The following is a 27,873-nucleotide window of genomic DNA, read 5'->3' as shown; positions in this document are numbered from 1 at the left end:
TGTAAGATGCACTAATCACCCCCATCACTCAGGTACTTACAAGGGTTTTAGGAGCTCTGTGTCAAGGACTGAGGGTAGAGACCAAATACATATTTCTTCGTATGTCACATGGCCTTAGCAGACTGATACACTCTTCCTTAGGTTCATACCACACTATCTTTTTAAAAAAATTTTTTTTTAATATTTATTTATTTTTGAGAAAGAGACAGAGCGTGAGTGGGGGAGGAGCAGAGAGAGAGGGAGACACAGAATCCGAAGCAGGCTCCGGGCTCCAAGCTGTCAGCACAGAGCTCGATGCAGGGCTCGAACTCACAAACCGTGAGATCATGACCTGAGCTGAAGTCAGACACTTACCAACTGAGCCACCCAGGCGCCCCCACACTATCTTCATTACTGTAACTTTGTAGTAAGTTTTGAAATTGGAAAGTGTGAGTCTTCCAACTTACTCTTTTTCAAGATTGTTTTGGCTATTTTAAGTGCCTTGGATTTCCATAGGAATTTTAGAATTAACGTGTAAATTAATTTCTGCAAAGAAATCTGCTGTGATTTTGATAGATATTGCATTGAATCTGTAGATTGATTGGGGGATATTGCCACCTTAACAATATTAAAAGTCTTTTGATACATGAATATGGGATATCTTTCCATTTATTTACAGCGGCTTTGATTTCTTTCTATAATATTTTGTAGTTTTTGAGTATAAGTTTTATACTTCATTTTTAAGTATAATTTTTTTAAGTGGCATTCTTTTTTAAAGTTTTTTTTTTTTTAAGAGATCTCTACACCCAATGCAGTGGCTTAACCTTACTGAGATCAAGAGTCACATGCTCTTCTGACTGAGCCAGACAGGTGCTTCTCTGCTGCTATTATGAAATGGAACTTTTTTCTTAATTTCATTTTCAGATTATCCATTGTAATTATATAGATATGGGTTAATTTTTTTATATGGATCTTGTATTCTGCAAACTTACTGAACTCATTTATGAGTTTTAATAGTTCTATAGGCAGTTCCTTAGTTGTTCTATGTATGAGATCATTTCATCTGCAAACAGATAGTTTTCATTTGCATGATAGGTGCCCTTCATTTCATTTTCTTGCTTAAGTGTCCTGGCTAGAACTTCAGTACAATGTTGAATAGAAGTGGTGAGAGTGGACGTCCTATCCGGTTCCTGATCTTAGGGGGAAACCAATCTTTCCATCTTCTGCCAATAAGTAAGGTGTTATCTGTGTGTGTGTGTGTGTGTGTGTGTATGTGTGTGTGTGTGTGTTTAGAGACACAAAAGTGCTTGAGTGGGGGAGAGGAAAAGGGGGAGAGAGAGAGAAAATCTTAAGCAGGCTCCATGCTCAGTGCAGAGCCTGATGAGGGACTTAATCCCATAACCCTGGGACCATGACCTGAGCCAAAATTATGAGTCAGAGGTTCAACAGCTGAGCCACCCAGGCGCCCCTAGCTGTGGTTTTCATATAGATGCCCTTTATCAGGTTGAAGTTCTCTTACATTCTGAGTTGGTTGAGTGTTTTTATTATAAAGGGGTGACGAATCTTGTCAAATGCCTTTTCTGCATTTCTTGTGTCTATTGTGATGATCAAATGTTTTTAGGCCTTTTACTGTTGGCATGATATAGTACGTTGATTTTTAGATAGTCAGTCAGCCTTGCATTCTTGGAATAAACCCCACTTGTTCATGTTATAAATTCCCTTTGTGTGTTGCTGGGTATGGATTTACTAGTATTTTGAAGATTTTTGTGTCATGTTTATTCTAGAGATATTGATCTATAATTTTTTGGTGATAAATTTGTCTGATTTTGGTATCGGGGCAATACTAGCCTCACAGAATGAGTTGGATAGTGGTCCTTCCTCTTCAGTTTTTTTGTTGTTGTTGTTTTTGTTTTTGTTTTTGTTTGGAAAAGGTTGTAAAGAATTGGTATGAACTCTTTAAATATTTGGTACAATTCACCAGTGAAGCCATCTGGGCCTGGAGTTTTCCTTGTGGGTAGTATTTTGTTTACTAATTCAAACTCTTTACTTGTTAGAGTTCTTTTCACACTTTCTATTTATTCTTAAATCAGTTTGAGGATTTTGTGTCTTTCTAGATATTTGTTCATTCCATCTAAGTTCTTTAATTTGTTGGTGTGTAATTGTTCATATAAAGGAATAGTATTCCTTTATAATCCTTTTTATTGTTATTGTTGGTAATAATGGCCTTCTTTTATTTCTCATTTTAGTTTTGCCTTGCTTTTTAAGCAAGCTTTTTAAAGCTTTATGTTTTAGAAATTTAAAAAGATTTAATTTTTTAACAACATAGTATTCCATAATTTACCTATTTATGATATTAACATTTATAAATAATGCCTCAATTAGTATTCTTTTATATATTTTGGTGTGTTTTTGGTGACACTGTGTGTCTGAGGGTAAGTTTTTAGCAGTTGATCTGCTAGGTAAAAGGGATGTCACGTTTGTTATGGTCAGTATTAGTAGTAATTAACAAATTGCCCTTCCTTGAGTTTGCACCAATGTGTATGAGAGTGTTTTTCAGTCTTGCCAGCACTGAAAATAATGTAACTTTTTTATATTTGCCCCTCTGATTTGTGAACATTTTTGTCTTATTTTGATTTACATTCATTAATGAGATTAAATTTTTTTTCATATATTGGGTTATTTATGTTTATCTAGAACTAATTTTATATCCATTACTCTTTTTTATTGGCTTATTGATCTTAAATGTTTTGTTCTGTTAAGGAAATTAGATTTTGTGAAATGTCTTCTAAATATTTTTTCCCTGTTTATAGTTTCTTTTAACCTCATTGGATATTTTTGTTTTGTAGAAGTTTTACATTTTTATGTGGTTAGATTTGTGTACCTATTCCTTTCTGGCTGTGGCTTATGTCAAGTTCATGTTCTTTTTTAAATAATTTTTTTAATGTTTATTTATTTTTGAGAGAGAGACAAAGCATGAACAGGAGAGGGGCAGAGAGAGAGAGGGAGACACAGAATCTGAAGTAGGCTGCAGGTTCTGAGCTGTCAGCACAGAGCCTGATGCGGCGCTCAGCCTCACGAACAGCGAGATAGTGACTTGAGCCAAAGTCAGATGCTTAACCGACTGAGTCACCCAGGCACCCCACAAGTTCATGTTCTTAACTACTGTTAATTGATACCTCCTGTGTTATTAGGCTCTTTTAGGCTTGAAGAAACAGATATGCTCGGTTTAACTCAGTTAATGGCTTTTATTGTAAAAATTCACAGAGAATAGGAAAAATAGGATAAGCCACATCATCAGGTTGTGTTGTTGGAACATGGACATAGTCTGGGAATTAGTCCATAGGTCTGTTCTCTGCAGGTAGGTTAGTAGACAATCCAGAAATTGTCTCCTTGGAGTGGACCTTTGCAAAGTTTTTGAAATATTTGAAAAAGACACCATTTCAGAGGTCTTGGAGAATGGCCAAAACAGGTGTGATGTTGATAGATGAAAGTGTTCTAGAATAGGGTGAGGCATTCCTGGAGTGGGGGGGGGGGGTCTATGAACAAGGACAAAAAATGAAGAAAGACAAATGCTGATTCCCTGGATTTCTGGGTCTTACTTAAGGGGAGTAAGGATGGGGAAAGGTCAGTCAGTGTCCAGAATCCCTGAGAGGATGCTTGGACTTTGATAATCAGGGGAGCTACTGAAAGGTTTTGATTCGGACATTCATTTAATAAATACTCATTTGTGTCAGACACTGTTCTAGGCACTTAGGGATATACCAATGTATAAATAAACCAAACAAAAAAAATATTCCTTCTGTATAACTTATGTTCTAGTGGGGGAAGATAGTCAATAATCAATATGCAGGGTAAGTATATTATATAGTATGTTAGTTAATATATACCACTGAAAGATTAAATAGAGCAAAATCAAGGGTTATGTGTGCAGGCGGGGGGAGGGGAGGAAAGAGTATAGTGTGTTTTTAAATGGGTGGTCTATGTTATATCTGTGTCCTAATGTGGTAAGGATCAAATACATAAATTTATGTGAAGTTTAGAACACTGCTTGTCACGTTGTAAGCATTTAGTTTTAGATACAATTGGTTTTGTTTTTACTGAATCATAATTTCTGAAGGTGAGGCCGGTAATCTTTTTCTTTTTTGATGTTTGTTTATTTTTGAGAGAGAGGTAGAGCACTCGAGAGTGGGGGTGGGCAGAGAGAAAGGGGGACAGAGGATCCAAAATGGGCTCTGTGCTGACAGCAGGGAGCCCGGCATGGGCCTCAAACTCACAAACCATGAGATCATGACCTGAGCTGAAATCGGACGCTTAACCAACTGAGCCACACAGGTACCCCGGTAGACTTCATTTTCAATAGTCACCTTGGGTGGCTCATTTGCTCATGTTCTACAGGATATATAGTTAATACTGTTAATACTTCCAGTCCTGTGATTTTTATTAGACTATGAGTCAATTAATTTAGTTTTAATTTTCCAGATAGAGTGGTTTATTAGCAATAAATGCCATTGTTTACTGGGTGTCTATGCTGAGCATGTTCTAGGCTGTTTGCAATAACCCTGTGGAGATATCAGCCCAGTTTTACAGATGAGAAAACGGAGGCTTATGCTGATAAACTTGCCAAAGGTAAGACAGCCAGTGACCTGTGGAGTTGTCATTTATGTCCCACTCTGCCCGACTCTGGAGCACTTGCTCCTTCTATGACATCATCTTCTAGTTATTCAGCCTTTTTATCTTGCAAATGTATACTTGATATTCCTGTGCGTTTGTGCAGATTCCTCTGGCTGCCATACTGGAGATAAACCTCAGTGGTTTATTTGTGATAGATGAGTATTTGTGGCAGGTGAGTTACGTCATTCTACATGATTGAGAACTTAGAAAATTTTTGTCTTTACAAGATGTGCTAGAAGCTTTTCTGTTGGCAAGTTTCATGGGTCCCAACTCATTACTGAGGGGGTTTTCTGCACCACTTGTAAAACTAGCATACCCTGCATAGTAGCCAGCCCTCAGGATGGTTTCCAGGGATACTGGTATTCAATTTTTGTGTAGGCATCTCCCGATCGGTACCAGGTTTCGCAGATGGCAGAAAGGATGGTATGTAATGTCCCTTCTAAGATGAGGTTGTAAAAGACTGTGGCTTCTCTCTCTCTCTCTCTCTCTCTCTCTCTCTCTCTCTCTCTCTCTGTGTCTTTCTTGGTCTCTTGCCCCAGGGGAAACTTTCTGCCAAGTTGTGAGCAGCTCTGTGAAGGGGCCCATGTGGGGAGGAACGAAAGCCTCCTGCTGGCAGCTTCTCCAGCCCAGTTAGGACTTGGGAGGTTGCAGCCTTGGCCGATGCCTTGCCTGCAATATCAGAGACACCCTGAGTTAGAACCACCCCACTAAGCTGCTCCCTGCTACCTGGGCTTCCCAAACTGTGAAATAATGAACGGTTGATGTTTTAAGCTGCTGAATTTTGTAATAATTTGTTAAAAAGCCTCAGGTGGGGCACCTGGGTGGCTCAATCGGTTAAGCGACCGACTTCAGCTCAGGTCATGATCTCACATCTTGTGAGTTCGAGCCCCACATTGGGCTCTGTGCTGACAGCTCAGAGCCTGGAGCCTGCTTCAGATTCTGTCTCTCTCTCTCTCTCTCTCTCTCTCTCTCTCTCTCTCTCTCTCTCTGCCCCTCTCCCACTCACGCTCTGTCTCTCTCTCTCTCTCTCTCTCTCTCGCTCTTTCTCTCAAAAATAAATAAACATTAAAAAAAAAGCCTTAGGTAACCAGTCTATGCTCTAATTTTTAGTATGAAGTTCTGAGTTATGCCCTTACATTCCCAACCTCCTGGGACCCCTCAGCTCTCACACACATTCACACGCACGTATTTCACTTGGTTGCCTAATTTACTCCTATATTATGTTTGTTATCTAGATCATCTCTGCTTTCACTCTTTCTCCCCGCTAAGTATGTTGTTGACTGGCTTCCTGGTGCTAAGATATATTTAATAGGAAGTTTGTCACTGTAATACTCAGCATAGCGTGCGGTAAACAGCAGGCCAACTGGCTGAAAGGAGCGGACTCTTACCCATTTCTGAGATGCCACATAGTGAACTGTCCTTTGCCAGCACCCAGAATGAGCCTTGATTCAGATAGTTTCTCAGGGAAGTGGCTTCTAGTTCCTGTTGTAAAAACTCTGTTGGTCTTCAGCTAGAGGGCAGAAGGCCTCACATTGTCTTCTCTCCCTCTGCTTGTTCGTAAGCAGCTGAGTAAACTCTATAAAGGGAAGTCAGTTGGAACAGTGGTTCTGGTTTTGTTTAAAAGTAAGAGAACGTGGCGCAGAAAAATCTCGGATCAGCTTCCTTAAAGCCATCATCTTCCTGTGAAGCAAGTGTTACCATGGTGTCCGGTCTTTCCGAGCTCGTTTCTGAGTGTCACTCTGTCCCTGTGCAGTTACTGCCTTTGATTTCCACCTCTCAAATTTGGAGGCCAGATTTCTCCAGAGGATTATCTCTCTAAATCAAATCCTCTTATGGAGAATCTGCATTTGAATTGCTCTCTGTTTTGATCAACATGCTGTTTAAATGTTTAGAACACTACTTAATGGAGATGCTGGGGCCTCGCTTGCCTCCTTAGAAATCCATGGAAGGCAACAAGGGCTGGCTGCCAATATTAATTGTATCATTGGGCTGTGATGGGTCTGCCATCTTACTAGGCTGTTTTCACTGAATTTTGCCAAGAAAAAAAGACTGAGGATCAAGTATAGGCATCAAACTTGGCACCCTACTTCTGTATTCAACAGATTATCTGTTTCTGTTTAGTTTTAGAAAGATGTTAGACCGCTAGCCAGTTTGCAGTCCACTTTCACCTGTGATGGAAGATTCTTTGAAGATGAAAGTACTCCATAAATTTGCAGCATCTTTGGCTGGGGAGCCGATGTTCAAACCACTATGATTTTTTTGTTTGTTTGTTTTTCTTTAACACACGTGAGGAATTTAACTAGACTGCTGCTCAGGTTTACTTTGCATTAATAATGGAGCTTGACAGTTAAGTCATTTCTTTTATCGTGAGCTCAGAGCTGCCCTGGAAACTACATAGCAGTGTGTCTTCTGTGGTCGTCCTTCAGATACTTACAAAGCCTGGATAACAGTCCAAGCAGGTGGGTTTCAGTGCCCTGTTTTCCCCTGGGCAGAATAGCAGAGTGGGTGAAACATGTTTGTTTGTTTGTTTTCTTCCCCACCTGTTTTTAATTTAAATTAATAGACTATTTTTTAGTGCAGTAGTACGTGTACAGAAATTGTGCAGATAATAGAGAGAGTTCCCGTATCTACCCACCCCTCCGGTTTCTCTCATTATTAACATCTTGTATTTATGTGGTACATGTTATAATTGATTAATATTGACACTTCATTATTAACTTAAAGTCCGTAGTTTGCATTAGGGTTCACTCTTTGTGTTGTACAGTTCAGTGGGTTTGCACAAATGCATACCGTCATGTATCCACTGTTAGAGTATCATGCAGAGTAGTTTCACTGCCCTAAAGATCCTCTGCGCTCTGCCTGTTTATTTCGGCCTCCTCCTGGTCCCTGGCAACCACTGAGCTTTTTACTGCCTCCCTAGTTTTGGCTTTTCCAGAACGTGATACAGTCAGAACCATATATTATGTAGTCTTCTTCAGACTGGATCTTTTCACTAAGCGATACGCATTTAAGGTTCTTCCATATCTTTTCACAGCTTAATAGCTCATTTCCTTTTATTGCTGAATAATATTCCATTGTCTAGATGTACTACAGTTTATCTACTCACCTATCGATAGACCTCTTGATTGCTTATGGGTTTTGGCAATTACGAATAAAGTTTCTGTAAACCTCTGTGTGCAGGTTTGTGTGTAGACGTAAGACTTCACCTCACTTAATAAATACCAGGGAGCATGATGGCAGGATCTGAAATAGGTTATTGGTCTGGCAGTACACTCTTGTTCCCTAGTGACTGTTCTCTCGCTGACGATGGCCTCCCTGCTGTGATAACCTAACTAGCCTACCTCTGTCTGCCAGGGGCTGCTTATTTTTCATTGGAAATACTTTCTGAACCACTCCAAACACAGAGATCTTGATTGTGGTCTCAGGAAGGAATACTTAAAATGTTTAAGAGCGAATACTCCTTAGTTATGGTTGCTGTGTTTTCATCTCTCCCCTGATGCTCCATTTGAACTTCTTATTTGAGTCTTTCTGGTAGTAAAGTGTGAATGATGGTCTCGACCCTTAATGTAAAATGTAAAATACATTATCTAACACAAAATTTGTGATTTCTATTAACCATTTTTAGGTGTACTGTTGTTCAGCACTAATTACATTTATATTGTCGTACAGTTTTCACACTGTTTCCAAAATTTTTTCACCCATGGATATGGTCATTTTAAAAAAGGAACGTGGGGAGCCTGCATGGCTCAGTCAGTTGAGCATCTGATTCTTGATTTTGGCTCAGGTCATGATCCCAGGGTCATGGGATCGAGCCCCATGTTGGTGTCTGTGTTGAGCATGGAGCCTGCTTAGGACTCTTTCTCTCTTGCTCTACAACTCATGTGTGCACGCTCTCTCTCTCTCTCTCTCTCTAAATAAATAAATAAATAAATAGGTAAATAAATCAATAGAAGAGAAACCTTAAAAATCTATCTGAAGCTCTATTTGGCAAAATATTTCTATCAGTCAACTTCCTCTAACTTTTGCTGCAGTAAAGACCTCCAAATCTCAGTAGCTATCAACAATCTTTATATCCCCCTCATGTTAAATATATATCATTTTCATCTGGCTGGAGCTTAGTCACGTGGCCACATCTAACCATAAGGGAGGTTAGGAAATGTAGTCTACCTATGTGTGTAGGAATAAGGAAACTTGTTCAGTGATTAATTAGCAGTCTTAGCTGTATTTAGTTCAATTATGAAATCATACACATAGTTCTTTATTTTGATCTTTTAGGGACAATGTAACAGTACTTACCTGATTTCTGGATACTTTTCAGGAAAGCATTTTTCTACTCTATTCCCCTTTCCCATTGCATCTTGAATCATCCTATCCCTTTACCACTGAGAGAGCTTACTGGGATAAATGAAATTATATGCTGTTTTGATAAGTACCTGTTGGGTAATGACTTTTTCAAAAATGGATAAAAGTCATGGGGCGCCTGGGTGGCGCAGTCGGTTAAGCGTCCGACTTCAGCCAGGTCACGATCTCGCGGTCCGTGAGTTCGAGCCCCGCGTCAGGCTCTGGGCTGATGGCTCGGAGCCTGGAGCCTGTTTCCGATTCTGTGTCTCCCTCTCTCTCTGCCCCTCCCCGGTTCATGCTCTGTCTCTCTCTGTCCCAAAAATAAATAAATGTTGAAAAAAAAAATTTAAAAAAAAATGGATAAAAGTCAGTAAGAAGCCTTAGTAACCGTAAGTATGGTTGTTATTAAGTGAGATATTTAAAAAATATCTGGTTGGCTCTTAGTCTTGTATTAGAAGACAGGCTTATCTTAGAAGCCCTCTAGTACTGATTTGGTTTCAAGATAATAGGCTTTTCTTGGGTTTTCCCATTGCATGGGAACTCTACTATTATCTTAAAAAAAATTTTTTTTATGTTTATTTATTTTTGAGAGAGACACACACACACAGAATGTGAGCAGAGGAGGGACAGAGAGAGGAAGACACAGAATTCAAAGCAGGCTCCAAGCTCTGAGCTGTCAGCACAGAGCCCAACATGGGGCCTGAACTCATGAACCGGGAGATCGTGACCTGAGCCAAAGTCGGATGCTTAACCGACTGAGCCACCCAGGTGCCCCTCTACTGTTATCTTTTAAAAAAGTGAAGTATGTGAAATTTGTAATTAAAAATGGCTTTTCTTAACCAGAGTAGCAGGTTCAGATAGAAATGCTATACATTTTGTCATAAGATTATTTCTTAGTGAAATTTAGGAAAAAATGGGCAGTATTTATGGTGTGTGCTTTTTAAATGGTTGATCCTTTGGATCTATCTCACTGACCTGTTATAGTTAGAAGCAAGCTCAGCTGCCTACATGGCTTGGTGGGAGAGTATTTTCAGCATGTTTAGTATGCCTCCGCTCACTGATGATTGAAGTTCATAGTCAAATATTAATTTTCAGTAAGTGCCTACTGTTCTCGGGCAACTCTCATTCCCTTAAGGAAAAGTGTTTCCTTTGAGCCTCTAGTTGCTGAGAATAGCTGTGTAAGCACTGTGGAAGTTTTTCCAAATTAAAATTTGGCCCACCAGTTCATTTATTTCTTTTAGGGCTCTGACAATTGGTTGTGTTTATGGACCCCTACAGAGCTCTTTTTAAACACTGTCAGCAAATTGGAGACATTTAGCTTGGGCAAAACCTCTTTATCTTCAGTACTCTTACCATAGGGACCAGCCGGCCTTGCTTTTAAATACATCCTTAATACTCTTAGATGGAGTGGGCTTTCATTTGCTTATTACTGAGCCACTGTTCTAGGCTGTTTATACTATTGTAATTCCAGACTCGAAGTAATTATCCTGTTGAAAAGGCCCTGCAGGTGTATGCCCTGTTGTGACATAGCCAATTTTGTCTTCTGTCTGAATTTGCTTGCTTCGTGCATTGTTACAATAACAGAAAAACAGAAATCAACACCAAAAAGCAAAATCCCTTTGGCTACAAAATCTATCTCTTATATTAAAAAACATACATATTTAGAAAGTGCTAGGGCCATGTGGAATGACAAATATTTAGAATTTATTCAGTCTTTTATCCTAAGGCAAACTTAGCAGCTGCTATCTAAAGCAAACGTCAGTAAACACCTGGAGTTATCCAAGGGCCAGAATCTCAGGCCCCATTCAGACCTCCTAACTCAGAATCTGTAGTTTCACACGGTCCCCGGGTGGTTTGTGAACATATTGAAGTTTGAGAAGCATGGGTTGGGGAACTTTTACTTGAACCTGTAATCATGGAAGCCACCAATGGTTGTGAGGGGCCATAAGACTTTAACTCCAACTGTATTTATAAAGTGAAAAATCTGTACATTAGAAATTAATTATCTGGGTACATGATGAATGTTGAGCTAATGAAACATCTTCAGTCTGAGAACAGTAGTGGCAGCAACATGTCCCAGAAGAATAAGAGATTACCTCATTGGGGGGTGCGCCTGGGTAGCTCAGTCGGATAAGCGTCCAACTCTTGGTTTCAGCTCCAGTCGTGATTTCACTGTTTGAAGGTTTGAGCCCTGCATTGGACTCTGTGGTGGCAGTGCAGAGCCTGCTTGGGATTGTCTCTCTGTCTCTGCCCTTCCCCTGCTCACATACATTCTCTCCAAATAAATAAGTAAGTAAATAAATAAATAAATAAAAAGACTCTTTTTTTTTTTTTTTAAGATGACCTCAGTGAAAGAGTGAGACCTTTTTGTGTTTTTGGAGTCTAGTCTCTGACTCCTTTGTGATAGAAAATTCAGGCATTCATTCGTTTTCTCAACAGGTTGTGGTGTCCTCAGTTAAAGGTCCACCCAGAACATATGTTTGGTAATAGGTTGAGAGAGGGAATGATGTCTCACTGTCATTATAAGTGTAACTCTTGCTCTCTTCATATGTCCAAAAACATTTCTTAGGAAGAAGAACAGTCCCTGGCTTGTCTGTTGGACATGAACTTCAATTTCAGTTATTTTGAGAGGGCAGAAACCTGTTCACCTAGAATATTAGGAGCTCCTGCCAAGTGAGACTTTCTTTGCAAGTCAGTGGGCCAAGAACATGGATTTGTACTTTATAGGAACTCATTTGTCACTTAGAGTATTTGCATTTAGGTCTTAATAATTTGAATGTGTTTGCTAATTGCTGCATTTTTATTCTGGAGATGGGACACTGGAGAGGATAGTGTATTTTTATACTGTGCTACAAAAGATTTTTTTCCTCTTGCAGTAAGAAAGAAGGAGAATAATGGCATTTTCGTAAGGCAGTATTTCCTAAAATTCTAGTGTGGTTTCTACTCTGAGGGCTGACATTTGTAAAAGAAAGCCAAAATGATTCAGTTTAGGAATTGAAGCCCCCTTCTCATCTGGGGACCCGTCCCTGCCCTGCCTCCTTTGTCTCTCTCTCTCATGCATACCAGGCACACAAGCCCTACCTTGTCTCCACTGAGTTCTACCCTTTTTCCCCCTCCACTGGCCTCTAATTCCCTCATCTGTCATGCACCATCACTCTGACTAAAATTTCTATGAAAAATCACCAGGACACCAGGTCCCATGGCTTCTTTGTAAGTCTGTAGCATTTGGTCTTACCTACTTTCTTTCCTCCTGTTATCCCTGTGATGTTGGTCACTTGGGTTTTTCTTTGCTACTTTTTGCTTTTTCAGAGCCCTTGAGCCACACTACCAAAGTTCAAAACCAACCGTCACCACTTACTAGCCATGTGCCTGGGGAAGTTAACTCTCATGTGCCTTAGTTTTCTCATCTGTAACATGGGAGTAGAGAATAAAATCTGCCCCATTGGGTTGGTGTGAAGTGCAAAGAAGAATGGCACATAGTAAGGATTTTCTGGGTTCTGCCATCGTCATAACTGTTGGTTCTGCCATCGTCACCATCACCATTATCATCATCACCACCACCATCAAAGGGCACTTCCTGTCCTTTGCAGCCTCTTTGGCTTGCTTCCTACTTTCAGGCGTTCCTACCTTTTTCCTTTCTTTTATTGGACTGCCCTTCTCTTTGGGCTTTTTCTTGACAGTCTTGAGATTCCCACATTGATATCTTTAGCCCTAACCTTTTTCTGAGCCCCAGAGTCTAATGGTTTGCACACAGAAATCTCCTGAGCATTATAAACAAACCTGCCAAAATGAAATTCATCCTGTGTACTTTTTTAAAAAATTTTTTTATTTATTATTTTTGAGAGAGAGAGCAAGCAGGAAAGGGGCAGAGAGAGAGGGAGACACGGAATCAGAAGCAGGCTTCGGGCTGAGCACTTGGGACAGAGCCTGACGCAGGGCTCGAACCCACAGACCATGAGATCATGACCTGAGCTGTAGTCGACCGCCCAACCGACTGAGCCACCAAGGTGCCCCCATACTGTGTACTTCTAAAGCCCCCCCTCCTTCCTTCCACTGTTACTCTTTTGTCACCATCTTAATTAATGCAGTCCCCAACTTTCACAGCTCCTGCTGGGGAGAGTCCAGAGTTTAGTCTGTTCCCCCCACACCCTGGTCATCCAATTGGATTCCAGGATTTGTTGATGATCCCTTGGTGGTGTCTTGCAATATGTCTTTCCTTTTCTGTTCCCAGTGTTATTCCCTGGAACACACTCTTTGTATTAGTTTGCTTGGGCTGCTCTAGCAGAATACCTCCAACAGAGTGGCTTAAACAACAGAAATTTATTTTCTCACTAGAGACTGGAAGTCTAAGATCAAGGTGCTAGCAGAGTCGATTTCTGGTGTGGGCTCCCAGATGTCTGTCTTTTTGCTGTGTCCTTACATGGCCTTTCCTCTATGTGTATATGCCTCCCTGGTGTCTTGGCTTCTTCTTATAAGGATACTATTCTTATTGGGTTAGGACCCTACCCTAGGACTTCATTTAACCTTAATTAGTTTCTTAAAGGCCCCATATCCAAGACAACAGCCACAGCGGAGATTAGGGCTTGAACATGTGACTTTTGTGTTGGGTCACAATCCACTTCATAACACCCTTGGTGCTGCTGACGGTTTCACTGACTTCCCATCTCCCCTCTGTATCCATCTTCCTATGGAGGCAGGAATGATCTTTCCAAAGTGCAGCTCTGACCATCTCCCTCCCACTGCTGAGAACTTGAGACGGCCCCCCATTGCTCTGAAGCAGTATGAGGAGGATTACTGCTAGGAGACTTCGGGGACTTTCATTTCTCGATTCCTTACGTTCACTCATCTGGAGATGGGAGATAACATTACTACCCCCGTGTTGCTGTAAGGATGAAATGAATGCTAATGAGTAGTCGTGGTTTTATTATTGTAAAAAATTACATTCACATTCTTCAGCCTGCCGTTTGAGGTCCTCCATCATTTTGTCACTCCGAGGGCGGTCCTGTGCTCTTTTTGGGTTCCCAGACCCTCTAACAATGTGTGAGGAACCTACCCCACATGTAACACGAAACACTTCTCAAACAGCAGCAGGGTGTCCAAGAGTTCAAGCAGGCCTGACACTGCCTACCCAGAGATAGCGTCACATTCCAGGGGTTAAGGGATCAGCCCTACAACACTCCAGCCCCCCTTCAGATGCCAGGTGCTTACCTGTGTTTTGTGCTTCTGACCTGGCCTGCTGCAGGTTGGAGGTTCCACTGACCTGCTTGGGTTTGAATAATGTGCTAGAGCAGCCTACAGAACACAGGGACACACATTTACCAGTGTATTAAAGGGTACAGTAAAGGATATAAATCAACAGCTGGATGATGAGATTAGGGTGAGGTGTTCGAGAAGGGTGCCCATGCTCTCTCAGAATGTGCCATTCTCCCCAAGTCCACCGTTCACCAGCCTGGAAGCGTACTGAGACAAGACATCTTGGGTTCTTATGGGTTCTTATGCATAATCATGATTGGCTAAGGCTGCCATTATCTGATTAAATCTCCAGCCTCCCCAGTGATCAGGGGTGGGGTGGGGGTGGGACCGAAAGTTCTAACCCTCTGGTCACATGGTTGGTTCTTCTGGCAATCAGCCACTGCTTTGGGGTGGGGTCCTAAAGTCACCTTCCTTACAAACAAGAGACACCCATTTCACCTGTATGGCTGTGTCCGCAGCGTTTTTCTGGAACTGTGGCTGAAGACCAAATACACCTGGTCACGTGAATGGCCAAATCCGCATTTCTTATATCGCACGTGCCCGCAGCCTCCATCACCTGGGGCTTGTTAGTGATGCAGCCTCTGCCTTGTAATTAGATCCTCAGGCCCTTTGAATGTGATGTTCTGGCTCATCACCGGGTTCTTAACTACTGTCCGGCTTTCTCCTGCTACAGAAAGAATACAGGCTTTGGAGGCAGACCACCTGTTTCCAGATGCCAGCTACTTCACCTGCTAGCTTCATGTGGGTATGGATGTTTACAAAAACTCTCTGCCTTGGTTCCCATCAGAAAACAGCCCATAACACCCACCTCCCAGAGATTTTGAGGCTTCCTTGAGGAAGTATGTAAAAATGGAGCATCATCTTTTGTGATTCTAAGTTGAGTTTCAGATTTAAAACTAAGTACTTTTTTGTTCTTGGCTCATGGTACTCTGTGTGTGCGTGTGTGCGTGTGTGCGTGTGTGTGTGTGTGTGTTTTGGTCAAGGTTTGCTTATGTGGCAGTAGTGGGGGAAGGAAGGTGGTGTTCACTGACACCTGCCCCCCTCCATCTCCCTCCTCTCCGTCCTGACTGTGGAACAAGGTCCTCCTGGCCTTCCTCAGGAAAGATGTGACCTGCAAAGGATGCGATGGTGAGACTTTTTGTTCGGGAGGGGGTTCATGAGCTGCTGCTTCAGTGGAAGGTGGAGAGGATTCTTTCAGGTCTCAGAAGTGGCTAGGAACCAGGAGAGCCTGGGTATCTGATCTGTGACCATAAGTAAATTCTGTTGTGCTGCCTCCCCTTATATTGTCGTGAGAAGGGACCCGCTCCTCTCTGCCCCAGCTCCTTCAAGGCTGCTTGATCTGATGCAGAGGTCTTCTCAGTCATTCAAAAACACTTTTTTTTTTTGAAATCTACAGAAAGTTTGCAAGAATACGAATGGTAAAAACACCTGCATACTCTGTGTTATTCATTCGCTGTTAACATTTTACCCCATCTGCTTTATCATTCTGTGTGTGTGTGTGTGTGTGTGTGTGTGTGCATATACACTCATATAGTATTTTCTGAATCATTTGAGAGGAAGTTGCATACATCCATATATGGCCCTTTGCTGCTAAATCTTTTGGTTTGTATTTCCAAAGAGTTGGGATATTCTCTTGTATAATCCCAGTACAGTTTCAACTTTGGTAAATTTGACATTGATAGAATACTTTTATCTAATCTGCCTTTTTATTCCCATTTTTGTAACTGACCCAGTAGTGTCCTTCATAGAATTTCTTTTTTCCTTTTGGTTCAAGGCCTTCAACAGATCGGATGAGGCACATTCACCTTGGGGAGGGCAATCTGCTTTACTCAGTGTCTACCGATTCAAATGTTAATCTCATCCGCAAACACCCTTGCAGATGCAACTACAATAATGTTTAATGAAATATCTGGGCATTTTGTGGCCCAGTCAGACTGCCACACAAAGTTAAGCGTCACATATGGACTCTTGGATTCTTGATTTATAATCCACTGCTCTCTTTAATTATGTCGGTGGTTAAATTGTTGTATATTTGGCCAGCTGGAGCTCCTTCCAGCTGTCTGCTGTGTTAGTGTGATTCGTCCATAATGTCTAGTATCAGTGGCCTGCCCTTTTATTGGATAATTACATTGCCTGTGTGCCCTTCAAGGTCCCTCTAGGTAAATTTTTGTATGTGTCATGTAGCTTTTACATCAGACTATCCCTTAAATATCTCTTCAAATTAGGGATGAGTGAAGTGCTAATAGGAAGTTAGAAACTTAATATTCTTTACAGTCATTTTTACTTACTCTGTTTCTATTTGCAATAACATGAGTCATCTAATGGGTTATTCTTCTGTAGTATGCATTTTCCTGGCTGTACTAAATTAAGTTCTGAGCTGCCCATAGGCTCCCTCTGCAGGCACTACAGTGCATAAACACTTTCCTGGGGTTGTGGGATAGATTTCTTCTGCCCATTTTCTCTTTTGATTGGTTTGTTACTCTACAGTTTTTACACAATTATGGATCATACAGTACAAACAGTTTTGGATCCTGATTTGTCTCAAAAATATATTTCCTTATAAATCTATACATTTCTACATCATCATGTTAATGTTTGGATAATTTCCTATTAGATGAATTAAATTTAACATTTAAATAACTTCATTTTAGTAGGCATTTGTATTTATATCCTCCCCATTTTATTTTTTTAAATTTTGTTTAATCTTTATTTATTTTTGAGAGAGAGACAGCATGTGTGCAGGGGAAGAACAGAGAGAGGGAGACACAGAATCCCAAGCAGGCTCTGGGCTCAGAGCTGTCAGGACAGAGCCTGACATGGGGCTTGAACTCACAAACTGTCAGATCATGACCTGAGCCGAAGTCGGACGCTCAACCAACTGAGCCACCCAGGTGCCCCAATTTTTCCCCATTTTACAGAGCACTAAAATGAATATTCCTTGTGTGATACACCACTCATAGGGCTTGAACATAGAACTTGTGTGTTGGGACACAATTCAGTTCATAACACCCTTGAGTGCTGACCACTCATATGTGACTTATTAAGCTGAGCTTGACTAGTGGTAGGAATTTGCCAGGTAAAAATATAGAGAAAAGACATTCCAGTTTAGGAAAATTGCCTAATCCCAGTGTAGGATGTTTTCAAGAAACCGGAAAATCAAGTTTGGCTGATCCACGGTGGAGCAATAGTGAGAAATGGTTGGAAAGTAGGTATTGTGGGAGTCTTTCCAATTTTAACTACAAGTGAAGCAGAACAGAAATTTACCTGTTTGATGGGAATTCCAGGGTAGCTGGATCAAGGGGTTCAGATGCTGGTGCTCCATCCCTTACTGGTTTCCTTTCTCCTGTCATCTCGTCCCAGTCTCAGCACTCGTTCTCTTGCCTCTAGGCAGGAGGAGAGAAGAACCTGACCCTCCCAATAGATATCCAACAGCTCGGGTCACAGGACTTGTCACTTCCCCCAGTATTCATTGAGTAAGTGTTAGGGAAGGGCTGTAGTTGGCAATGTTTGGGTCAGCTGTCTGCCACTAGCGCAGTCCCTGTAAACAAGGGGCCAGGGTATCTGGGTGGACCAGATCTGAAGCACAAGCCCATGCCTAAGGCCAGGGAGTAGGTGGGAATTATGGCAGACCGTCCCCCAGGGAGCAGGGGAGCACGAGACATGAAATTCCTCGAGGAAAAGAGAGTGTTTAAATAGACAGCACTGCAGACCTGGACAGTCATGGCACGTCTTTACCAGAACATTCTAGGTCAGTCTGAAAGTAGGGTGTGGTCGGTGAGAGGGGGAAAAGAGGGAAGGGATGAAGAAAGCATACAATACGAGTTGGACGAACAGCTCCTGGTAGTGTTTCCTTCTATAGAGCAGGAGTGCTTGGAAGTGATTCCTGTGAGGTCAGGCCTAGGTGAGTCAGGATGGCACATTTAGAGTCAGGAATAGGAGAAGGAAAAGCAGGGAATTCAGTCGTAGGCTTGTTGATTTTGAAGTACTTCTGGAATTCCCAGTGGAAAGGTCCAGCAGGACGAACCACATCTTACCTGGTTTTTCCTTCCTTGGGCTGTGGTAGTAGACTCCTTCAGAGTGCCCTCCCGGTAGCCTCTACTTACAGTGCGTCCTATTTGCCACTTCCGGTGTCATCTTTATAAAGCTTCTTATCCTCCCTCCACCTGGCTCAGACACCCTCAGAGGGTTTTTTTTGCATGCTATATTAAGTATAGAAGTTTGTCACTCAAGGTCTTTAATGGTTTGTCCTCAGGCTACATTTCCAGTTTTTATATCTTACAGCTCCCTTCTACTTGGTACATGAATCTTGAGTCAACTGAATTTTTGCCGTTCCGTTCACATAGCCCATGCTTTTCCCACCTCTGGTCTTCCATTCTCACTTTTCTTACCTGCTAGCACGTCTTGACTGGGATCTGACTGGAGAGCTACAGCTGGCTCAGAGAGACATGATGTTACCCCACGATGGCACCTAAGCAGGTAGGATAGAGATTTCAGACGACAGTTAAATGCTAAATCCTCATGTTTTAGAAATAAGGTTTGCAGTGTCAGCATGAGCCGTTATTTGATTTCTTCATTTCACACTGGTTAGAGCCAGCACTTCAGGGTAGGCATCACAATAGAGAACTCAGCGCCTCCCCTGAAGGGGAGGACAGGGAGGCACAGGGGGACTGGGAAGGGGGACTGTCACACTGTGTGCTGCTGTTGCAGTGAGTGCTGGGGGGTGGGGAGGGTACAGAAAGTGGGAGAGCTTCTGAGAAAAGGTAGCATTTCTGTCTGAGTCTTGAAGGATGAATGACTTCAGCAAGCAGAAAAAAGGCAGCATTTCAGGCAGAGAATGTAACCTGGATGTCTGCACTGAAGGTCAAGGACGTGGGATTTTGGAGGGATGGTGAGCAGTGTGGAGGTGGCCATGGTTTGCATTGTATTGTGTCAGTATTAAATATCTTGTGCCTTAGTTTGGACTGCTGTAATAAATTATTATAGACTGAGTGGCTTATCTCAACAGACATTTATTTCTTATGGTTCTGGAGGCTGGGAAGTTCAAGATCAAGGGGCCAGTTGATTAGATTCCTGGTGAGAGCCCTTTTCCTGGTTGCCACATGCTGTCCTCTTGTGTCCTCACATGGTGGTGAGAGAGAGCTAGAGCTAGCTCTCTTCTTACAGTGACACTTACTCCATCCAGAGGTGCCATCTTCCTGGCCTCATCTGAATCCAGTCACTTCCCAAAGGTCCAGCTCCTACCACCATCACATTGAATGAGGGGTTCAGCATATGAATTTTCAGCCCATAACACTTTGTAATACTTGTGGCTCTAGGAGGAAGAGCAAGTATTGAGAGGGAGAACTGTTTTTTCTACCAGTTATTTAGTGGCCAAATGCAGAGAGTATTGAGAGGGCCAGGGACCTCATCAACCACATCGAGAGGGCCAGGGACCCCGTCAACCACACTCTAATCCAGGGGCATGATGCCCATCCCATTGAGGTAAGAGATACCTTGGATTTCAAGAAACCAGACAATTCATTTTTTTTCAAAGAATAATAATAATAAAGAAGTCATTATATTCTATTTCTAAATGTAGACTTGACAGCATTTATAGTTGCTCAAATTTTGCTATCTTTTAGGAAAAAAAGGCAGATTGACTTTTGTTGTTAAAAATAAGCTTTTTAAATTTGTTTTTGCGGGAGAGAGGGAGAGGAAGAGAGGGAGAGAGGGAGAGAGGGAAAGAGAAAATGAGAGAATGAGCAGGGGAGGGGCAGAGGGAGAATCCCAAGCAGGCTCCTCTGTGTCAGAGCAGAACCCGGCCAGGGCTCAGACTCCTGAACTGTGAGAACATGACCTGGGTCAAAATCAAGAGTCAGATTCTTAACTGAGCCACCTCCTTGCCCCCAGGGAGAGTACATTTTTATCAGGTTGATTTGCAGAGGTAGGATACTGCCTTTTTTTGTTACGTAGTGATAGACTGTTGCCCACCTAAGAGAAGGGTTGCCTTTATGTTTACCTCTTTAATAGTAGGTGAGCCATTCATAGAAAGTTCTAGAGCTATCACTTGAGCAAAAGCCTTGGTTAACATAGAAGGAATCTGCTAATAGACTTGTGTCAAAGAAAACGAATTTGGTGACTAAGACGTTTTGCTTACAAGGTAGCTGACACCCAGTCACTCTGCAGGGCATGCTGTACAAATGGAAATAGGTTTTTCCTGCAATTTGCACACGGGTTTATTGTAGCACCTGCAGGCACATGGCTTAAACAGAGAAGGTGCAGGAATACCTGGGAGCTTTACCTTCAGAGCGGATTCTTCTCTTTGCAGTATATGTAACTAAAACACACCCATCTTTCCAGAAAAGGAAAAGAAAGGGAAAGAAAGAGAAAAGGAGGGGCGGGTGGGAGGACAGACAAATTTTTGTTACACTAAGCCAGACATTACTTTAGATAAAGTAATAATGGAAATACAGCTTTATTTCTATACCAAGTTATACTTAGAAAGCTGATCACTAAACCGGGAAGCTTGGCTTTCAGAACTCTGCTGTAATCCAGGGTGGAAAAAACTATCACCCAGATGGCATTTGTAGGAGATTACTGCCTGGTAATCCTTCCTTGTCCTAGAAGATTAAGTCTGGCCTGGTGGTAGTGGTGGTCAGCTGACCGGTGTAAAAAAAAAAAAAAATGTAGTTTCTTGTAACTGTGCCAGTGTCTGACGTTTGCTTGAACTGTTTGTACATCTGGGAGATACTGCAAAACCTGGCCCTCCTTTGTTTACCCAAGAAAGCTCCGCTCCCCTGTGCTGGTTGTTTCTTTGTTGACTGAAATTAACAGCAGGTGGTGAAGAGCCCTAAGGTTGCTTGAGATAAGTCGTTTATTAAACAGGCCTGCTTGTCCTGAGGGTGTGAGGGCTTTGAGAAAGAAATGCCACACCTGGGCCAGGAAGCCAGGCTCTTCGAGCCCTGGGGTTGATTTCTTCAGCAAGGTTGCACATGGCGATGTGACCAGAGCCACACTCACCTGAAGCATATCAGACGGTCATAAAACCATGCGTTCTGCCTTTGTCTGGAACGGACTGTAGAGAGATGGATTTTTATGAAGACTACCAGTCCCCGTTTGACTTTGACACAGGAGTGAACAAAAACTACCTCTACTTGTCTCCTAGTGGAAACTCGTCTCCATCCGGATCACCTACTCTGCAGAAGTCTGGTAACTATTAATTTTCCAAAGTTAAATGTGCTGTCATTAAACCTGGACACAACTTGAGGTTTGCTTGGTTTGCTTGGCTTTAAAATTATTAGGGTAAAGATGTACCACGGCGTTGCTGTGTTGAAACTAAGTTAACAAATCTGTCCTAGATTTCATGCAGCGCTAGATGGCTCATTAAATATTTAGAATATATTTATTTATATGTAAAGTAGGAACTTTGACTTTAAAGGTCATACTTTTTATATGAACATTCGACTTCTTCTGATCACAGTGAGTTCATTGAGCTGATAAATAACAAAAAAGGGAGAATCTGAAGGTCTTTGCTTGTGGTCATCTGTATGTAAATTATGAGAATGCACCCTGATTTTGTCTTTGTTAAGATGAGGCTTAAGACTACATTTCAGGTCCTGTTAGTGGCTGTCCTGGATTTTGTTCGAGAATACTAAGAGCAACATACAGAAATACCTAGGCAAGAGATTTTTTTTTTTTTTTTTTTAAAGAATTCACTCTTGTTGTACCTTTGGAAGCAGTCACTCCTTGACATGTGCCCCTATGACATTGATTTGAAAGCCAGGTACCGGCAGGGAGAATCTTAGTTTATCAGCCCAAGGCTGGACGCAGCCCTACCACACCGTCCAGGTCACTTCTCTCATTTTGCAGCTAAAGTTTAGACATCACTGAACGACCTTTTCTGTAAAACTAACTCGCCAGAGAAGTGAGCAGATTTTCCTAGAAAGTTAATGTTTTTCCTTATTAATGAAGACAAGGTCATACTTTGCGCTTTGTAAGCCTAAGAAGTGGGTAGTTGAGAACGAAGTGGTAAAGGGTACAGCAGGAAACCTAGTTGTAAGTATTTTGAGTTGTATAGTTGCTAACAGCAGAGCACGTGCTGAAACGACATTCCTCTGTTGGTTGCAGCCATGGCCACCTGTGGGGTGTAGTTTGGATTTCCAGGAAGGGGAATGTTGAAGATAATAGGTTAACGCTGGTTTCTGGAAGTTGGGGACTGGGAGGCAGCTGTTCGATGTCTGCCGGGGGTGTCAGATTGCCAGGAAGCCCTCTCCCCCGCTCCGTTTCCCCTACCCCTGTGGCCAACCTTGGACCTTTGCAATATAGGAGATCCTAGCCCCTAAAGGGATGGCATCGTCCATCCTAACTTCTAAATCCTACTACAGAAAATGCTTCAAGAGCAGCACAGAGTAGGAAGTTCAAGCTCGATGACAGAGTAAAGCCCAAGCGACAGAGGGCTATGGGGAGTCAGGGCTGTAGTTACGTGACTTCAAGTAGATCTTGGCGATCGGTATGCATGGGTTTGAGATTCCTGGGAGGATTTACCGGGCATGTTTTAGTTCTTTTCTCTCATGGCATCTTTTACCTCCTTTCACTTTCCCCAGTTGCAGTAATTGCTGCCTTTGGATATTTGCTGTTAAAAATAAAGCAGTTAGGAACACTGAATATGTGTCTCGGCAAATTTCAAACAATTGTCTTCCCAATTCTTAGTCGCCGTCTATAGGAGTCTGGGCTCATGATATTAAAAACAAAATTATATATGAAAAGAAAAGACAAGTGAACAACAAAAACTAAAAACAAACTCATGTACCTACTAGTGCTCAAGTTTAGTAGTTTTCTTTAACTGGAAAAAAGGAGGGGGAGAAAGCATTAAAACAAACAGAAACCACCCTAAGCAGTCATATAGTAAGAACATGGTGATTCTAAAATAACCACGTAAAAGAGGATCTAGAACAGTAATCAGTAGTCTCTGTGCCCTGGACCCCTCAGGGCACAAGAAGCCTGCAAATCTGTTTGAACATCAAGCATGAGGCATAGATGGAAAGAATACTATGTCTTGGGTGCATTTGTACTCTTTGTATTTCTATGCGGGAGCTTTTAGGAAAGATACATTATAAATACATTTAAAAGTTCACGTGGCTTTTGGTCACTCTGCATTTTCTTTCTTTTTTCTTTTCTTTCTTTCTTTCTTTCTTTCTTTCTTTCTTTCTTTCTTTCTTTCTTTCTTTCTTTCTTTCTTTCTTTCTTTCTTTCTTTCTTTCTTTCTTTCTTTCTTTCTTTCTTTCTTTCTTTCTTTCTTTCTTTCTTTCTTTCTTTCTTTCTTTCTTTCTTTCTTTCTTTCTTTCTTTCTTTCTTTCTTTCTTTCTTTCTTTCTTTCTTTCTTTCTTTCTTTCTTTCTTTCTTTCTTTCTTTCTTTCTTTCTTTCTTTCTTTCTTTCTTTCTTTCTTTCTTTCTTTCTTTCTTTCTTTCTTTCTTTCTTTCTTTCTTTCTTTCTTTCTTTCTTTCTTTCTTTTTCTTTTTTGAGAGAGAGAGAAAGTGCCAGTGGGGGACTGGCAGAGAGAGAGGGTGAGAGAGAGAATCCCAAGCAGGCTGTGTGCGCAGAGCCCGACGTGGGGCTCGACCTCCTGAACCGTGAGATCATGACATGAGCTGAAACCAAGAGCGGGACGCTTAACTGACTGCCCCCCCCCCCCCACAGGCGCCCTGTACTGTGCATTTTCTTAATCAGCAAACAAGTAGTGCACAAAAGAGACTGATGGTAAAAGGAATCTTACTCAGAAAGGTTGGGAACGCTGATCTGAAAAACATATTCTTTGATATTTATCCAAGCCATGATGGGGCAAGTGAGAAAGTAATGAGATTTCATCTATGGGCAGAATGTTCCTAAGAAGCAGTCTGGGTGGGGGATAGGATGAGGGCCAGTGGCTGGAACAAAGAGAGAGAGGTCTTTTATTAGGGATGTTTAAACTCTGATACAACCAACCCACATTCAGAACACCTTATACTTCTTGACCCACAAACCTTGTAAATACAGATATCAATAACTAAAGCAGAACTCTGTGAAAACAGAACTTTACTGTTTGTGATATCCTCTGACATTTTATACTATTCCATTTCTTATTTAAAAAAAAATTTTTTTTTCAACGTTTATTTATTTTGGGGACAGAGAGAGACAGAGCATGAACGGGGGAGGGGCAGAGAGAGAGGGAGACACAGAATCGGAAACAGGCTCCAGGCTCCGAGCCATCAGCGCAGAGCCTGACGTGGGGCTCGAACTCCCGGACCACGAGATCGTGACCTGGCTGAAGTCGGACGCTTAACCGACTGCGCCACCCAGGCGCCCCACCATTTCTTATTTTTAAAATATTCATTTGGTACTGCTAAATGGATTTGACAGCCCATGGTTTGAAAAGCTGATGTATAATTTTCAGAATCTGGATCTAAGTTCCATTAGGGATGTTAGCCTTTTGGGATCACTGTTCTTCCCTAGCACCTGAAATAGTCCTTGACTCCTGTGGCTCAACAAATATTTGATGAGTGAGTGAGTGAGTGAGTGAGTGAATCAAATGAAACTGTCAGGGACTAGTTCACACTCTAGCTCATTTTCTAGATGTGAACATTGAGGCCAAGAGAGGTGTTGGGACCCACATTGGGACTCACACTCATCCCTCAGTCCTCAAGCCAATGTTTTTGTTGTTTCTTTTTTGTTTGTTTGTTGTTGTTGTTTTATCACACCATCTTGGCCTCTTTGGTGACAGATATTATAGAACAGGTTAATCATTCAAGGTGTGTAGGGGCACCTGGGTGGCTCAGTCAGTTAAGCGTCTGACTCTTGATTTCGGCTCAGGTCATGATCTCAAGATTTGTGAGTTTGAACCCTGCATTGGGCAACTTGATGACAGTGCAGAGCCTGCTTGGATTCTCTCTCTCCCTCTCTCTTTGTCTCTCCCCTGCTTGCATGCTATCTCTATCTCAAAAAAGAGAATTAAGAGAATTAAGGGGCACCTAGGTGGCTCAGTCATTTAAGCATCCGACTTCGGCTCAGGTCACGATCTCGTGGTTCCTGAGTTCAAGGCCCACAATGGGCTCTGTGCTGACAGCTCAGAGCCTGGAGCCTGCTTTGGATTCTGTGTCTCCCTCTCTCTCTGCCCCTCCTCCACTCGCACTCTCTCTCTCTCTCAAAAGTAAATAAACATTAAAAAAGAAAAGAAAAGAAAAAAAAATCATTTAAGGTGTAGTCTTTCCTGCCACCACAGGCTTTACCATGGGGGTATTTTGTTGATTATTTATGTGCTGCATGGACTTGTACATTCCATTCTGTCTTTGCACTTGCTGGTCAGCACAGCCATCTCTCAGCCAGCGTCCTTTGTTGCATTTTCAGTGAATACCTACAGAGATAATTTCCCATGTGCTATTTATGTAGAGTCATTCTTCCTCTTAAAAATTTCCTAATGTACAGAATGATGCAGCCCTGTTGTAGAAGACATCTGTGGTTATTTCTAGTGAGTTCGGGAAACAGGATCAGGAGCCATTGAAAAATCTGACCTTTTGGTTACATTGCTGTCGTTTGAACCTGTAAAAACACTGAAAAAACATCAGATTCCTTAGCTCAGAGTCCTTTTCATTCTGTTTCGTTACCTTTTTGGTTTCTACTTGTATCATCTTTCTTTTTAGGGAAAAGGTTATTGTTACTTCTTGAGAGTTTTTCAAAATTAATTGTGAAGGTCTTAAATGGCAAATACTATATGATTTACAAAATAAAAATGAGAGCACAGTTGAAGTTTCGGAGAACTTCCTTGTTCCTACAGAGGAAATTTAAGAATGAAAGTGACTTCCTCCCTGGGGATCCCCAAATCTCTCCATGGCTGACTTTTGTGGAGTGCCCTAGTTACTCATGTTGCACTTGAGAGGTCAGATGGTTCTCAAGTAATCCACTGAAGATCCACCCCCTGCCTTTTTTTTTTTTTTTTTTTTTTTTTTTTTTTTTTTTTTTTTTTAGATGAAAGAGATTCAGAGGTCAGTTTAGGAATTTCTGGAGGAGGAGAGTAAAGCATTTGAAAATACTGATGTGTTCTACCTTTGTGATCTTTCCTTCCTCCTCTGCTCTTTCTGTGAAGTTTTGGGAGGGTGACCTTCTTGAGTAGGAAGTTGGCCGCTGATCAGGGCCCTGCTTTCAGAGGTGAGTCTTGGGAGCATCTGGGCGCCAGCTCTCTTTTCCTTTTTGGCCTTCGAACTGCCCACCCCCCCTCCTCTTCAGTGGCCCTGATGTTGCCCAGTTAATCTCCAGTCAAGGTTCTGGGTCTTACCCCAAGTGCAGTGGGTCATGTTTCCTAAGCCTTTTGTTCCTTGCTGCCTTGATGACAAGTACTCGACTCATTTTTCTCTCCTACTTTGTTGTACTGTTATCACCACGGGCAAATATGGGAAAATTATAGCCTTAGAAATAGGAAGTTTTCATGGCTTGTGCTACTGAATCTCTTTTCTTCTGAAGAAAATCTGTGTCAAATAGCAGGAGTCAGGTACTCCCTTGCCGTAAGTCACTGGTTTTCAACCTGGGGCAGTTTTGCCTCCTGCAGGCATCTGGCCACAACTAGAGCCAATTTCGAGATGATTTTGGTTGTTACAACTGCTTGTGGCTGTGGGGAGGGACTGCCACTGACATCCAGTGGGTAGATGCCTGCATGCCACGTGGATGACGCACAGGACGGCCCTGCCACAAAGAATTGTCCTGCTCAAAATGCCCCTTATGCCGCCATTGAGAAGCCCTGTTAAGTAGATCCTTTGTTTTTAGGGTCTCCTAAAAGAGAGAAAGGGTCTCGCTTGTTTAGCGTCTCACCTCATTGTGGGGACCTCCACATATTCCTCCCACCTCCGCTGGGATTTTGTTCCATTTGGAAACCAAGAAGGCCCAGAGAGTGGTACCCCCAAGCTCAGACTTTTAAGAGGAAAAATACATTTACCTTGTGATTTTTTTTTTTCTTTTTGGATATTACCACTAAAGGCATTTCAAACTGTATGTTGTATCTCTGGGTTTAAAAAAAAAGAACACATATTTCCTTTTGCTTGTGCTTAAGTAAAACAACACTCAGGGACTTAAGTTTCTTTCTTTCTTTCTTTCTTTCTTTCTTTCTTTCTTTCTTTCTTTCCTTCGACATCATAATGGAAAGTGTGTATTTTAAATATTTCTACAAACAGATATTTGGGTCCAAAAAATGTAATGCAATCATGCTGAAAAGCAGACCAAATATCTAATATTATAAACTTTAAAAGAGACAAAGAATAGTATTTGTACCCTATTTAAACAGAATTGCAAAAATATGTGGACCGAACACCCAAGGAAGCGAGGTTATCGCAGCGTGAGGTGGCGATGCTGGGGCGGGACCTGCCTCAGCCTGGGAAGGCCCGAGTTGCTGTTTCAGGCTGTTACCTGGAGAGGACCAGGGAATGGAGAAGGGAAGGTTGGTCTGCCTCTGAGCTTCTCCATAAAGTTTAATCTCTTACTTCCCTTTGCCCATGCTTGGAAAACAGCTCTGTAAAACACTACGCTTTTATTTTAAACTGGTTTTTTTTTTTTTTTCAACGTTTATTTTTGGGACAGAGAGAGACAGAGCATGAACGGGGAGGGGCAGAGAGAGAGGGAGACACAGAATC

General features: G+C 41.9%; 1 protein-coding gene across 5 annotated transcripts in view; it reads left to right on the top strand.

Annotated features, from left to right (window-relative positions):
* Positions 1 to 27,873, top strand: part of TPD52 (tumor protein D52) — a 110,483-nt gene that overhangs the window by 50,552 nt on the left and 32,058 nt on the right. For 2 of the 5 annotated variants that reach the window (XM_043601251.1, XM_043601250.1), the window contains exon 1: positions 20,885 to 21,432. The exons of 2 other annotated variants lie outside the window; for them this stretch is intronic. In XM_043601251.1, coding sequence (XP_043457186.1) covers positions 21,309 to 21,432 — 124 coding nt within the window. In that variant the 5' untranslated portion in view covers positions 20,885 to 21,308. Of the gene's footprint in view, positions 1 to 20,884; positions 21,433 to 27,873 lie in introns of those variants that run through there. One more of the 5 variants, XM_043601252.1, reaches the window with a different exon arrangement.

Source organism: Prionailurus bengalensis, chromosome F2 (assembly GCF_016509475.1).
Source record: "Prionailurus bengalensis isolate Pbe53 chromosome F2, Fcat_Pben_1.1_paternal_pri, whole genome shotgun sequence".
Taxonomy (NCBI): Eukaryota; Metazoa; Chordata; class Mammalia; order Carnivora; family Felidae; genus Prionailurus; species Prionailurus bengalensis.
The sequence above is the reverse complement of the archived record's forward strand: the minus strand, read 5'-3'. Positions and strand labels throughout refer to the sequence as shown.